The 14700-nt window shown below is 48.1% G+C and overlaps 1 protein-coding gene across 6 annotated transcripts in view; it reads right to left on the bottom strand.

The window, feature by feature from the left end:
• pard3ab (par-3 family cell polarity regulator alpha, b) overlaps positions 1-14700 on the bottom strand; it is a 163799-nt gene that overhangs the window by 43862 nt on the left and 105237 nt on the right. For 4 of the 6 annotated variants that reach the window (XM_076161805.1, XM_076161804.1, XM_076161803.1 and 1 more), the window contains 5 exons: positions 14252-14403; positions 13333-13377; positions 8457-8687; positions 7386-7617; positions 1628-1756 (listed from right to left, as the gene is read on the bottom strand). In XM_076161805.1, the coding sequence (XP_076017920.1) occupies positions 1628-1756; positions 7386-7617; positions 8457-8687; positions 13333-13377; positions 14252-14403 (789 nt within the window). The remainder of the gene's footprint in view (positions 1-1627; positions 1757-7385; positions 7618-8456; positions 8688-13332; positions 13378-14251; positions 14404-14700) is intronic. The other 2 variants (XM_076161806.1, XM_076161802.1) reach the window with 1 other exon arrangement.

The raw sequence follows: 14700 nt of genomic DNA on the forward strand, positions 1-14700 counted from the left end.
GGGTTTGAGCTGGAAGTCTGAAACTTGGTCCAGTGCCCTTTTAAGTCCCCAGAAGACTTTGTGAGTTAGTTTGGAGTCATATCTCATTATCTTAGGGGGGGGCGTGACCCATAGACCCCCGTAGAAAAATTAGAGCCAAATTTCCCAGCGTCCCCTTCTGTTTGGTGGCCCGTTCCAGATCCTGGGCAAAGGCTGCACGGGACTTCAGGGGACAAGAAATAATAGAAATCGCACAAAGCACAGATTTGACTTTTAAAAACATTCAGCTTAATCTTGTGGCGTGGCATTTGCGTTGACCTTATGCCAATTAAAAAACGAGGACTAGGCTATTATCATATTATTGGACTAACTGCTCTGCAAGCCCAGGGAAAGAATTACAAACTGGATTTCCATAACGAGCGACTGTGGGGTGTAATGACATTAATGACTCCTGCCCCAACACCACGAGCAAGGGAATTAATTAGCTGGCAGAGCTGTAATGGCCTTGGCATTTATAAAACAGTCGGCCCAAAAACACTGGCACCATGCCCGTGTGACATTTAGTTTGTTTGGAGAGAGAGGGAGAGAGAGAGAGTGAGAGTGAGAGAGCGAGCGAGGGAGAGGGAGAGAGCACGAGAGCGAAGGATCGAGAGAGAGAGCGAGGGATCGAGAGAGCAAGAGAGAGCAAGAGAGAGAGAGAGGGATAGAGATCCAGTGAGTGAGAAAGAGAGAGAGAGCGAGCGAGGGATCGAGGTTGAGGGAGTGACAGAGAGGGAGGGAGAGAGAGAATTGCTGTCTTGGGGCAGTTTGGTTTCAGGCCCTCACACTCAGATGCTGGGTTCCTTAACCACTTCCTGCTTCAAACAGTTTTCAAGCAATAATAATACAGAAAATCTATTAAAATGTTTATATCCAGAGTAAAACACAGGGATGTCCTCCATCTTAGATGCAGTCTGATATTCAGGCTAATCTGAGGACATCTTGAGGGACCACACAGAAGTCCAGGACCTCAAAGTCTCCTTGTTGCCATGGTGCTTTGTCTCCATGGTGCCATCACCTCACATGAACATGAACATGCTCTGATACACGACTCAGCCACGCTCAACTCTGATAATAATAATATTAATAATAAATGACCACTGATGTACATAATAAGCTGTTTTTCATTTATAAGGAAAGACTTAATTTGTAAAAAAAATAAATGTATAATAAAGCACAGAGAGACGATTTCTCTCTTTCACCAACTAAACACTTGTAAGTTCCAGTGATTTCATTTAAGGCTCATATATTGTTAACGTGTTCATTTAAAATGTATATACTGTGTGACACATTATTCATTGAAGTATATAATAAGCAGGGAGAATGTATTATTACTGAGAGGACAAAGGAACACTTCCCTTCTGTTAATGAAGTAGCAGGTGAGAGAGGTGGAGGTGTGAGGAGAGACGGCACAGAGGCTTTGATAAAGACTTTCTCTGAATCTGTAGCAAGAATATTACAGGATAACGACCGTGGCGACTTCTTATACAGAGCTGTGGCTGATCCTTAGGAGTAAACACGTGATTACGCTGCTCCTGTCTCAGTGGAGGTGAGAGTGTCAGTCAGTGTGTACGCAGCAGGACGGACATGGCCGGGACAGGAAGCTCACCTCTCCTGCTCCATCTTCATCTTCAGCGTCTCCTCCTCTGAAACCTGCGTCTCGTCCGACTTCCACTTGCTGGAGCCTTTGCGGTCCATCTTCTCCCCGGGCCGCTCGTCCTTACGATGTTTCCCAAACCTGCAAACACAAAGAAAGACCCACGTCTATAGTAGATACACAGTATATTCAGTTTGCTCCCGAGCGTCCGCAGCCTTCCTGAAGCCCTCGTCACTCACAGGATCTATACATTCACAGCTGGGATTTGATGGTATACGCATGTTATCGACGGTATCTCAGCGCTGCATTAAGGCGAGGTCACGGGTCACAGGTGGAGCGGTAACAAAACAAAAACGACACGAGCCGATCAATTTCCTCTGAGACTGAGCAAATCCAGCAGCGTCCTTGAGTCTAACGAGCAACCATCTCACAGAAACATCTACCGTACACATCAGTCATCATGGAGCCCGGCACAACCTTGACACAGCCTCCAATTTCCCTGATCTGGCGGCTGGAAATGTGCTGCACTGTGTTATTATCAGGCGGGAGTCAATCAGGAAGTCAAGCTAACGTCTAGAAAAGTACTTCAGACAAGTTCAAATGGAATCTAAGTGCATTTAAAGTTGGGGAGCAGTGAGCGAAGAAGAAGAAGAAGAAGGAGAGAAAGAAAGCGGTGTAAAGACTGAGCCCGGTAACAGTAATTATATTCATAGGGAGGGAGTGGCGCTTAGCGAAGTAGGAGCTATTGCTGAGATATTTCAGCTTCATCGACTCGCTATAAAGCAGACGCCTGTTGAAGAAATGACATTGGCGCGGCGTTCACCGCTACAATGAAGCGCCGTGATTATTCTGAGGGTCCGCTGAGGATATCTGCCCGCCTCCAATAAAGACGCGCCAGGAGCAAGCCAAGGAAGGAGACGCTCGTGTGTGTGTTTGAGTGTGTGTGAGTGTGTGTGTGTTTATGAAGAAGAAAGCAAGAAAGTGGAACAAGCGCAAGAGAAACTATGAATGAGACATGAAGACAGGAAACACAACTATAGAGAAAAATACCAAAGCAAGTGTGTGTGTGTGTGTGTGTGTGTGTGTGTGTGTGTGTGTGTGTGTGTGTGTTTGAGAGGGAGAAGATAAAAGGGAGAGTGTGTGGAAGAGATGGACAGGACATCAAAAGAGAAACAACTAAGTCAAAACGTCCAAAAGTTTGTGTGTTTAAACAGTAACGAGGTGTGTGAATGCAAGAGTGTGTCTGTGTGTGTCTGTGTGTGTGAGTGTGTGTGTACTTGTGCATATGTGGGAAACAATTTAGAGGAGCGAATTCAGAACAAGAGGGGAAGAAAAGAAAGTAAATCAATGGCAGGAAGCATAAAAGAAGGCAAAGATGTGTGTGAATGCGAAGGTGTGTGAAAGAAACAAAGACGCGTCGAGGGAAAACACGGGAAAATCGATGAAGAGTGAAGGCAAAATAACAGAAACGCGTGAATGAAAGGGAGAAGATATAACACACAGGACGCAACAAAGAGATGGGGGAGAGAGAGAGGGAGGGAGAGAGAGAGGGACTGAGAGAGAGACAGAGAGAGTGACTGAGAGAGGAACTGAGAGAGAGAGGGGGGGGCTGAGAGAGAGAGGGGGAGGGAGGGAGAGGGAAAGGGGGGAGAGAGAGAGAGAGAGAGAGAGAGAGAGAGAGAGGGACTGAGAGAGAGAGAGCAAGGGATCGAGAGAGAGAGAGAGCAAGGGATCGAGAGAGAGAGAGGCGTATACTGAGGTCCATTACCTGATGAATTGAACTGCGGCTGTCTGGGGCTGTGGGAGTGACGGCTGGCTGTTAATGCAGCAGCAGCAGTGATCTATCAGGCCGAGTGACGGCTGACACTTTCTCTCTCCACACCACTAACTTTCATTAACAGGCCCCTCACAAGAAAACAGCCCAACTCTTGTTGTCACACACACACACGCACGCACGCACGCACACACACAAACGTGTTGATTTATGACCGGACGGGGAAACAACTTTGAGGAAGAGACAGAGCAGCATTGAGCGCCACACCGCCGGCTTTTAATCATCTTAAAATTCCAGGCACAGTCGGGCCAGTCGGCCTCGAATCCCGACGCCATCGAGGCAGAGGCTCGGACGGGACGCGAAGACAACCTCCAAATGTCAAGGACACACACACATACACACACACAAACACACACACGCTGCCAAAGACTTGTTTGCACTTTTTGTCCGGCTAAAGGGATTACCAGTGACATGGTGTGTGTGTGTGTGTGGGTGTGTTCGTGTGTTCGTGTGTGTGTGTGTGTGTGAGTATGTGTGTGTGTGTGTGTGTAGAAACACTAAAAAGTCAGAGACGGATGGAGGGTCAATGCCTCACAAAGCGGTGAACCAAAACCACTAAAAAGTCAACAAATCATGAGGTTGAAAGTTCACAGACACGTTTATTAAGACAGGAAATCGTCTCCTGACTCGTGACTTTCTAACGACAAACAACGAACCTGCTTCCAGACTTTTCAAACGTGCGACACGTCTGAGAAGAAAGAAACAAAAATAACGGCGAGAACGCGTCAAAACAACGTGACGCACCATGAAGCTCGTCACAACATGAGCCTTTTCTAAGTTCAGGCTTGTTCACTTGTTTACGACAGGAACACACACACGCATACTCACACACACACACACACACACACACACAAACACACGTGCGAAAACCACTGCAAAATTAGCACAGCCCTCGAATTTCTGGGCAGCTAACCACCTTCACCGGTGCCAAGCTAACAGATTGGGTGTTGCTTCAGAGTCCAAGTGATGATCAGAGAGAGAGTGAGAGTAGGAGGGGAGAGAGAGGGAGAGAGAGGGAGAGAGAGAGGGGGGGGTAAGAGCAAGAGAGAAGGAGGGAGACAGGGTGAAAGCAAGAGTGGCAGAGGGAGAGGGGGAGAGGGGAAGAGAGAGGGAGAGAGAATGAGAGAGAGAGTGAGTGAGAGAGAGAGAGGGAGATGTTAGGTGTTGGCAGGCTGCTCTCTTGGAAGGGGTTGATGGTAATGAGGCTTTGATTGGGACTGTGTGTGAGGCCTTCGAGACATGAGAGGGTCAGGCGGTGGCAGCTCTGTTGATGACACACACACACACACGCACGCACACACATACACACACACTTCAAACTCCTCAGCTCTCACTCCTAGTCCCTCCCCCTCATACATGCAAATACACATGAAAGTACGGCTACGAGCTCAGAGTCCCCTGACACCCTCGCTCGCTCGCTCACTTCTCTCTCTCCGTCACACACACACACACACACACACACACACACACACACACACACTGACACACTCATCCGGAGCCCTTGACGTGGCGTAGAGCCTCTCTGGGGACCTAACTTGCTCACATCTCAGGACAAAAGAGTGACAGGGATCACACTTCTATACACTTCTGAACAAAGCCGCGTGGCTCTGCACGCATCCAGACAGCGCCGAGCGGCGGCTGTGGAGCAGCGAGCGGCGAGGCCCATTTGCATTCCTTTTCCAGTCGACATGAACACGACTGACAAACGCAACCCAGGGAAACAAACAGACAGAATATCTGAGTTACTGCATTTTGTTGTTTTTAACGTGTAGCGTCACTCGTCAGTAGGTGGCGCTCTTTTATTTGTTCGCCGCAGTATTTTTTACTGCAGCCAACAGTGACTGATGATGGATGATGGAGTGTAAAGTATATGTGTGTATGTGTGTACAGAGGGAGAGAGAGAGAGCTCAGGAACACCAGAATCTGTGTGTTTGCCTGCATAATACTTCTTTTGTGTAGTTGTACAAGCTGTGTACATGCCTGAGAGATTACTCAAGTGTGTGTGTGTGTGTGTGTGTGTGTGTGTGTGTGTGTGTGTGTGTGTCAGTGTCGCAACATCCTTTAGTGCAGTTTTGCTCGAGACCAAGAAATGATCCCAGTGTGTGTGTTAATGTGTGAAGTGTGTGTGTGGTCTATCGATTGCTGCTCTGTGTGTGGGTATGAGCACAAAATATGTCTTTGTACATAACTGTGTGTGTGTGTGTGTGTTCTGGGTAATTACTCCAGTGTGTGTGTGCAGGAGTGTGAGCTATGCCTGCATGTACGAGCTTGCAGTATTTCTCCATGTGCATCCCACTGATTAGTCCTGTGTGTGTGTGTGTGTGTGTGTGTGTGTGTGTGTGTGTGTGTGTGTGTGTGTGTGTGTGTGTGTCTCTCTCTCTCTCTGAGTGTGTGTCTTCTCCTCTAATCCAGAGTCAGGGTCATCTGTTCTGATCCCACCTGTTCCACCTCTGGTCCCTTTGGCTGCAAGTACGGAGCCTCAGAGGGACAAAAAGCTCAACAACAACAACCCACAGCCAAGGTCAACCCCCCCCACCCCTCTCCCTAATCTGGATGTGTGTGTTCCCGCATGTCATTGTTGTGTGCGTTCCCTTACGAGAGCTTCATCTTCTTCAAATGACCCGAGACTCCGTTACTATGGTGACGCACTCTGATAGCAGGGATTGGCCCGTGCTCTTATCTCACTCAATTACAGCCGATGGAATTAGAAATCAGTTCATAGAAAATTAATAAAGAAGAACTATGAAATCAGAATTATAATAATAATAATTAAAACTAAATTGAACAACTTCACGTGTTCACCCGCTTTCCTTCATTTTACCACGCCTGGAAAACTGGAAAACTCCACTTAAGAGACCGCATGACAATCACTCTCTCTCTCTCTCTCTCTCCCCCTGTGTGTCTGTGTCTCTCTCGCTCTGTCTCTCTCTCTCTCCGCTCCCCCCTCTCTGTCTCTCTCTACTCCACCTATGCCCCTTTTCTTTATTCCCCTCTTATTGCATGCATCTCTCTCTCTCTCACTCTCTCTCTCTCCTTCTCTCTATCTCCCTCTCCGCCCCTCCCCTTTTCTTTATCCCCCTCTTATTGCATTTCTCTCTCTCTCTCTCTCTCTCTCTCTCTCTCTCTCTCTCTCCTTCTCTCTATCTCCCTCTCCTTCTCTCTCTCTCTGCCCCTCCCCTTTTCTTTATCCCCCTCTTATTGCATCCCACTCCATCTCTCTCTCTCTCTCCCTCTTCATCCCTCCGGACCTCATTACTTTACCCTCCTCAACAATAGTCGCCGTTTTTCCTTCCCTGTCACCGCCAATTTGGCTAATATGATGTAGGGATATTAAGCCGGGCAGGAGGCTTCTCAACCAATCAGGTGGAGGGACGGCCGACCAACGGGCTGGGACCTTAGGGTGATACGGGGAGAGAACGGGGAGCGACTGTGCAGAATAAATGGAGAGTGTGTGCACTGTGTGTGTGTGTGTGGGAGCCAGAGTTTCAGTCACTTCCAACTATCGGGGATCATTTAGTTGTTAGTTGTTGTGAAAAGTTGGACGCTGCAGTGAAATAATTAATAATTCTGGGGGAAATCAGGCGCAGAGGCCGACAAGTCTGGGAGCCTAATGGCTGCTCGGCTCTGCTGGCTCGTTCACTCACACACACACACACACACATACATACATACATACATTCACACACACACGACTCTGTGAGGCGCGTTCACGTGTTCCAAGTTTGACTAAACTGTAACACCTGGTTAAACATTACTGCATATCAATAAAATCAATCGACCCGATCGTTTGAAGACCTCAATCCACCTTTAGAGCCTCACAGGACAAGACACGGCTCAGCCAATGAGGTCGTGTGTGTGTGTGTGTGTGTGTGTGTGTGTGTGGGAGAGAGACGATGAAAGCGTGTTGTGAATGGTGTACAAAGTTCCGTCTCCTACCTGAACATGTCTCCCAGTCCTTTCAGCACGCCCTTCTTCCCCTTCCCCTTCTCCTTCCCTCCCTCCTGCTGCTGCTTCTTCTTCTCCTTGCCTCCCTTCTCCTTCTTCTCCTCTTTGGTGCGGTTGGTGCCGTTGACCAGGGGTTTCTCCGGGCCGGCCAGCAGGCTCTGGTCGGCCATGGTGGACACGGAGTCGCGGCCCGACCGTGAGCTTTCCTCCGTGTCCTCCTCCACTGCAAAGAGAGGAACAAGGAGGAGATGAGGCTTCCTTCTGTCTCCACCATCTTCAGACACAAATACATCAGGATGTGCTCTGTTACGACGCCTTAACTATGTGATTTCATCCATTTTTACTGGGTTATTAATGTGAAAAGTACTGTAATCTAAAATCTAAAGTCCTTTAATAACCCTGAGCGTTTAAGAGCACTCCATTATAAACGCATTTACACGTTTAGGCGGTTAATTCATAGAACATTATTCCATATTGAGGCTTCATTAAGCTCCATGTAACTTAACACTAACAGCTCAGATTACAACGTTTTACATAACATTTTTTCCTGAATCTGGTTGAAACACCTGAAGTCAGAACTCACACACACTTACACACTTACCAAGAGAAGTCACTAAGGGGATTTAAGAGACATTCTGAACCTTAACACCCTCCAATAAGTGAAAGAAGTCTCTATCTAAAGAGGGAGGGGCTGAACAGAGCGTCTGTGATGTAACCACAGAGCGTGATGTAATGTGATGAACCTCATCACTGGGGTTTCCATCCAGATGAAGATCCATTCTGTCACATGAACAGTCAGCTGTAAGCCGCGGCCACAAGCATTAATGAAATCAGCGGGCAGATATTGAGCCTAAGTCACGATGGCGTCACTCACATGCAGAGGCAGGGATGAGATCATCACCCACTCTGGTTACAGTGTTAGTGTCACTTCAAACGCTGTCACTGATGCCACAAACTGGGGGGAGGGAGGGGGAGACTAATTTCCTGAAAGACCCTCTTGGATTGTTTCCTCTCTGTGGGATTCAAACCTGCGACCTCTTCACCCTGCTGAGCGTCTCTTACATGTCTCCATGCCCTCGTCGTCCTCCTCCGTGGCGGCCGGCCGGTCGTAGGACTTGTCGATGGCGGCCCGGAAGCTCTCGTTGCAGCCCCGCCCCCTGACGATCCGGGGGCGGGGTCTGTGGAAGGGGTGGTCCCCGTTGAGGGTCACCTCGGCGACGGCCGTCTGGAGGCTTTCCAGAGAGCTGGACTTCTTTAAGCCCAGAGACGGTCCCACGTCCTTTGGGGAGGAACCTGGTAGGAGGGTACAGGGCATGAAGGTTTCACTCTACTGTACTCTACAGCCCACAACCATCCTATCATCTACAGACCGCAGGCTTCTGGAACATATTATTTACTACAAGAGACAACTCTATTGCATCTTTTCCTCTGGCGTTAACTTGATTTAAATAAGAAGAATCAGGAGCTACAGTGACCTTGCTCCTGATTTATGGGCCTCTGCTTCACACTCCCAAGGACAGAGGATGATGGAGGACGAAGAGCCTACAGAGCAGCGACACTGCCAAGAGAGTCGTGTTTCAGACGATTTAACGGGGAGATTTAAGAGGAGGAGAGGGGAGAATCCTCACAGAGCACAGGTCGACTCAGCGGCCTGACATGACGCAGGGCAGGAAGCGCTTTGGAGGCGGGGACCAAAGATGTTGAAATGGAGACCAGGCGAGTGGTTTCTGTTACCATAGCGACTTTGTGCTGTTGGTTACAGGTCTGATTGTTGAATTGTGGACTTTTGGGATTTTTATTTTTTAACTATAAATGGGTTAATTTTGTGTTTCACTGCCCATCTGACACTAAAACGCCACATTCTAAGTGTGTGTGTGTGTGTGTGTGTGTGTGTGTGTGAGCGCTTGATTGACCACAGTTTTCATAACAAGACGAGGCTCTGAATGAAAATAACCGTCAGCAGAACAGGAGAAACATGACAGCTTAATTAAACTAAGACCGTTCAGACGGCGGCACCGGCGCCGGATTCTGCTCCCGTCAGGCAGCGATCACCGGCTGAAGAGGAGCGCCACGGGAAACAAACCCAAGAAGGCGTGAGGCTTTACTTTCACAGAGCTACGGCACCGGAGAGGACGGGAGACGGGACGGTCAGGGACACGGATAAGAGAGGAGGGGGAGGGAGGGAGAGAGGTGGGAGGAAGGAGGAGGAGAGAGGAGGGAGGGAGGGGGGAGAAGGGAGGAGAGAGGAGAGAGGAGAGAGGGAGGAGGAGGGTATGGAGCCGATTCCATCATGTGTAAGTCAAATTACGTTTTGCATACGGGCACATTTGTTGATGCCATGGTTGAATACTTTGAAGCCTCACGCACACTGAAGTCAATCAAAGCTAAGATGAACGTGTAAACTAAGTAACCTGTCTCCTTATCTAACTGATCTGTCAGCACTGTGCGATGATCTCGCCTCTAATGGCAAATCTGGAAGGAGACCAAATGTTTTTTTGCCACTCGGGGGATAAAAAAGTGATAAAGACAGAGCAACAAAAAAAAACAACAGAAATGGAAATTGAATCCACGCAGAGTGAACAAGCTGCTGGTTTGGCAGCCTGGCGTTCACTCTCATCAGCCTGTCGTGTCCCCTTAACGTCTCACGGAGCGCCGCACACACACACACACGCACACACACACTTTAGTTAAAGGCTTCGTCTCGCGCTGTAGTCACACTTCAGTGACGGCAGCAACAAACACTTCACACTGTGTGCCAGAGCTGAAACCACATTTTACAGAACAAAGAGTCTGAGGGACCTGATGACGTTGCTCAGGTAACTCTCTTTCTCTCTTCTGAACGCCTGTCATTGGACTTCCTGTATCAGTTTGAATTTGATGGATCTGATCCTTTCACTATGAATCAATTCTGCCTCATGGCCGTCTTGTCACCTCCCGGGATTCAGCTTGGGAACCGGATGGTCGCCAGTTCGAGTCCCGTCTGGACCAAGAAAGTGGACTGGCAGCTGGAGAGTTGCCAGTTTCCTTCCAGGGCACTGCCTATGTGCCCTTGAGCAAGGCACCGAACCCCCAAACTGCTCCACAGGTGCTGTATCATGGTGTTGACCCCTCTGTAGTGTGTGTGTGTGTGTGTGTGTGTGTGTGCGTGTGTAAGAGGGGCACGCAAGACAAATTCCAGAATGACTTGTTCGCATGTGATTTGACCTTATAAACTCTTTTTCTTCTTCTTTTCTGAAGCTACTTTCAGTCAAACTAAACACTTTGTTTTGATTGTTTTCCATTTCTAACATGTTTACAATATCTAAACCAAACCCTTCTTTGGCCCCCAGCCGTCTGAAGGTCAGAAGTCCTCACTTCCTGCACTGATTGACTGAATGTGACCTTTTCTGTTGCACATATTTGTATATTTATTTTTGGAGCAAAGCTACACAGTTAAACTAAACTGAACTCTGTTACCGAAGCCGTATTTCAAAGCTGTCAGCCGGCCGTGTTGGAGTGGTGTGTGACGGTGTGTGTGTGTGTGTGTGTGTGTGTGTGTGTGACAGAGTGACACCTCTCACTCGGCTGCAGATAAACATTAGCCCACTGAGTTTAGCCGTGACAAGGCTACAAAAACAAACACAGCAGCTGAAACACACATACACACACACACACAGAGGTCACACAGGCTCCAATGCACATCGCCACGGTTACTGATTCACTCTGACGCCTGACGTTATCTTACTACATCTTAACACAGTTCATCATATTAAAGGAAAGTTATTTATGACCTCATTTCTACAAACCGATAAGTGTTACAAATTACCACAAACGCATTAAAGGGTTAAATGGTGGTTTAACCTTTAATCTGACCACTTTGTGAAGAAAGAAGCTTTAAAAATTATGTATAATATAAATTTTATGTGCATAATCTGCATATTTGTTGCTATGGTGGTTGTTTGTGTGAATGAAGGTCAACAGTATTCTGCTCTCATCCCTTTAGTGTTGTCTGGCAGAGTTTATGTATTCAGAACTCCCGAGTCTCTTTTGTCGAGGCAGAATTCATTTACTGACTTCAGCAGATGAATATAAATGGATTCCTTACGTACACGACTCAAACTCACTTCCCCAGGCGGCTTAATGATGCGTTAACTATCAGACCGCCCCTGTCCTCCGCCACTGAAGTGTCCATGTCCAACATATGGCGGCGGCTTGTGTCAACAAGTCTGCCAGCCAATCGCAGCGCGGCAGATTAGAGCCGCTCCGTCCCGTCTCTCAGTGTTGGGTTTCAGCAGGACGGTTGTGTTTTGGCTTTGGGAAATGGACCATGGATCATTGGAAGTTAGTTGAGAGAGTCCATTTTTAAATAAAAAGGGCTGGGAGAGTGAGGCAGAGGCCCACCGTGTGAAAATAAACCCTCCAGCCTGAGAAAACAGCCTGAAATCTATTAGGCAACAACGCTGTGGAAATTGAAATGGAAGAAGTTGGCAGAGTGAGAGAAGGTCGTTTGTCATAATGTCCACAAATAAGAGAATTTCCACCTTAAAGTGATTTCTTCTCCACCGCACCTGCAGCTCCAAACCCTGACAGAGGAACCATCCAGAAGGTTCTCAACTCTAACCCTAAGCCAGATCCTCCACTATTCACTATTCAATCTAAGTGTGTTTTGCACTGTAGGAATCAGGAACCTTTGGAGGATCTCGGAAATTTCCCTCTATTTTCCACCAAGGACCAAGGAAGCATTTAAGGTCTCATTCCTGTAGCACCTTCTGGCTCCTTCTCCCAGGTCCAGACTGAACATTGCTGACTGGTCAGACTGAAGGAGCAGAGCCATATTATTCTGCCGCCAACAGATCTCGCTCGCCAGGTCTCCTTTCAACGCCGTGTGGTGGTGAGGAGCATAGACGCCACTCGCTCTAATTTATAGGATCCTGTGTGCTATGAACTGATTGAAGGAATTGCATAGTTCTAAAATAACTTTAGGTCAGAAAGTAGCTTAGACCTCTGGCTGAGGGGAGGATGTGAAAGACAGATGTGCAACTAAGTGCTGAGTCATCAGAACTAGAATAATGCTTTTGGATACAGAAAATACTTGAGCGCAACTGGTTGATAAGAGCGACTGTCCATCTACAAACAGGAGTCAGCCATCTTGATTTACTATTGACTTAAGTGGAACTAACCACGGCTGCACTCTCATTCCAAACCTCTCCTCTTTCTTCCTCTCTCTCTTTCTGCGTCTCTCTCTGTCTGCGTCTCTCTCTCTCTCTCTCTCTCTGCGTCTCTCTCTCTCTCTCTCTCTTCGTCAGGCTCCGATCTTTTGTCCAAGTGGCTGATTTCAGAGGCAGACCTTCCATTCAGTCGGGGTGACAGTGAAAATACACAAGACTTGACAATGACGGATGACTTGCTGTCAGCTCGGCTGCCTGAGCCAAGGACAGAGTGCTTTCTCTACTCTCCCTCTCAACACACACACACACACACTCGACAAGCTCTCGCACAAAACAATTAGCGCTACGGGCTCATCTGAATCGAGAGCAGAAAATCAAATCTGTAGTCACCCGCCTGCTTCTCAACAATGTTCAGCCTGACCTCAGAGTGACGCACAGACTGACAGGAAACGGCAAAGCAGAGGGCACGGATGGAAAACTACACAAATAAAGAGGGCGAGAGAAACACAAGACACCTCATCTGCTAGCATCTGCAACCTAACTTCAGGTTCTCACTGTATGGCAGCATAGCGGGGGTCTCTCTCTCTCTCAGCAATCATAACTTATGAAACGAGGGCGACGAACAGCAATACAAGATCTATACAAGATTTACTGCATAGAGAGATAGAAGCGGCACATTGATGATTACTTTGAAAGGTTTTGTGAGCTCGGAACATGGAGTCAGTGCTTGTATGCCATCTTGAGAACCCCCTTTGGTACAGATCAATGGCGTTCTACCTGACAGTCCTTACCTGCGTTGAAGTCGGGACGAGGGCTGAGGTTAATCTCGTCGGCTACTGTTAAAGGAAGGGGAAGGGATACAAACAGTCGGGGTTCAGTTAGTGCTCTCAACATTCCACGTGCAACATTCAGGTCAGGCAGCAAAACATCACAACAACGACTTCGTCTCAATTAGGGTCGGACGCCATGCGAGACAGGGAGGGAGGGAGCGGGGGGGTGAGGGGTCGGGGAGGAATGAAAAGAGGGTTTGAGGATAGAGGATAGCAATCAGACATGTTGTGATATCAACACGGCACAGAGCGGCAATCCGGTCGGGGGGGAAGATTAGATATGATTATAGAGAGGGAGAGAGAGGGAGCGAGCGAGCGAGCAGAGAGATTGTTGCAGCCAAAGCAATCAGCGACCGTTTCCGAGCCATTTCAAGGTGAATCGACACGGTTAAGTTCTCGACTTTGGCGAGAGATGCAGAGTCTGTTCTCGTAAACAAAGGGAGAAATGAGGAGAGAGGGGACAGAATCCAGACGGGATGGGTTCAGGTGGAGGTTCAGGTGAGGGGAACTAAAGGCTGTGATTGGATGGAAATATGACAGCTGAGGTGCAAACAGGCCTCACGTCAAAAGCAGAACATTGATTGGTTTAACCTTCGTCATTCAGAAAGATATGTAGAGAAAACATAAAAGGCTTCTGTGTCTGTTGTACCGAGCCAGCAGACAGGATCAGAAGAGGGTCAGAAGGTTCACAGATCAGATCCTCACTTACATTAGCAACTCAAACATGGTTCTCTACTCTACTGTCGCCTGAATCCACCAGCTAACTCTCATAATGTGTAACTACGTGGATCAGAAAAGGAAATTTCACACAGATTTAGCCTCCCAAACATCTATGACCTAACCCAGATGTCTACATGTGGAGGCTGTGTTGATGTTGTACCTAGATCCATGCTCTTAGACTTGCGTGTCTTGATGATCTCCAGCTGTGAGGCGTCCCCAAACTGCTTGGTGCGTTTCTCCGACATGCTCTGACGCCCAAAGCCTTCCCTATGGAAAGAGACGTCTTGGGAGTCATCGGGACTCAGTGGATTACTGGAGGGAGGGGGGGAGAGAGGGGGGGGGAGAGAGGGAGAGAGAGAGAGAGAGAGAGAGAGAGAGAGAGAGAGAGAGAGAGAGAGAGAGAGATAGAGAGAGAGAGAGAGAGAGTTTGATGGATCTGAAATCAAAACATTGTGTCCCTTGTGGCTGTAAATGAAACTTTGCTGCCTGTAGCTCCACATACACACACACACACACACACACAGTGGTCAGAACAGTGTGAGGGCCTTCACTTGAGGTCGAGTGGCCGGTAGAGCAGCGAGTGCTCGTCTTCAATCAGGGAACAATCAG

The sequence above is a fragment of the Genypterus blacodes genome, unplaced genomic scaffold (assembly GCF_046128005.1).
Source record: "Genypterus blacodes isolate CSIRO-AG114 ecotype Tasmania unplaced genomic scaffold, CSIRO-AGI_Gbla_v1 ptg000114l_1, whole genome shotgun sequence".
Classification (NCBI taxonomy): domain Eukaryota; kingdom Metazoa; phylum Chordata; class Actinopteri; order Ophidiiformes; family Ophidiidae; genus Genypterus; species Genypterus blacodes.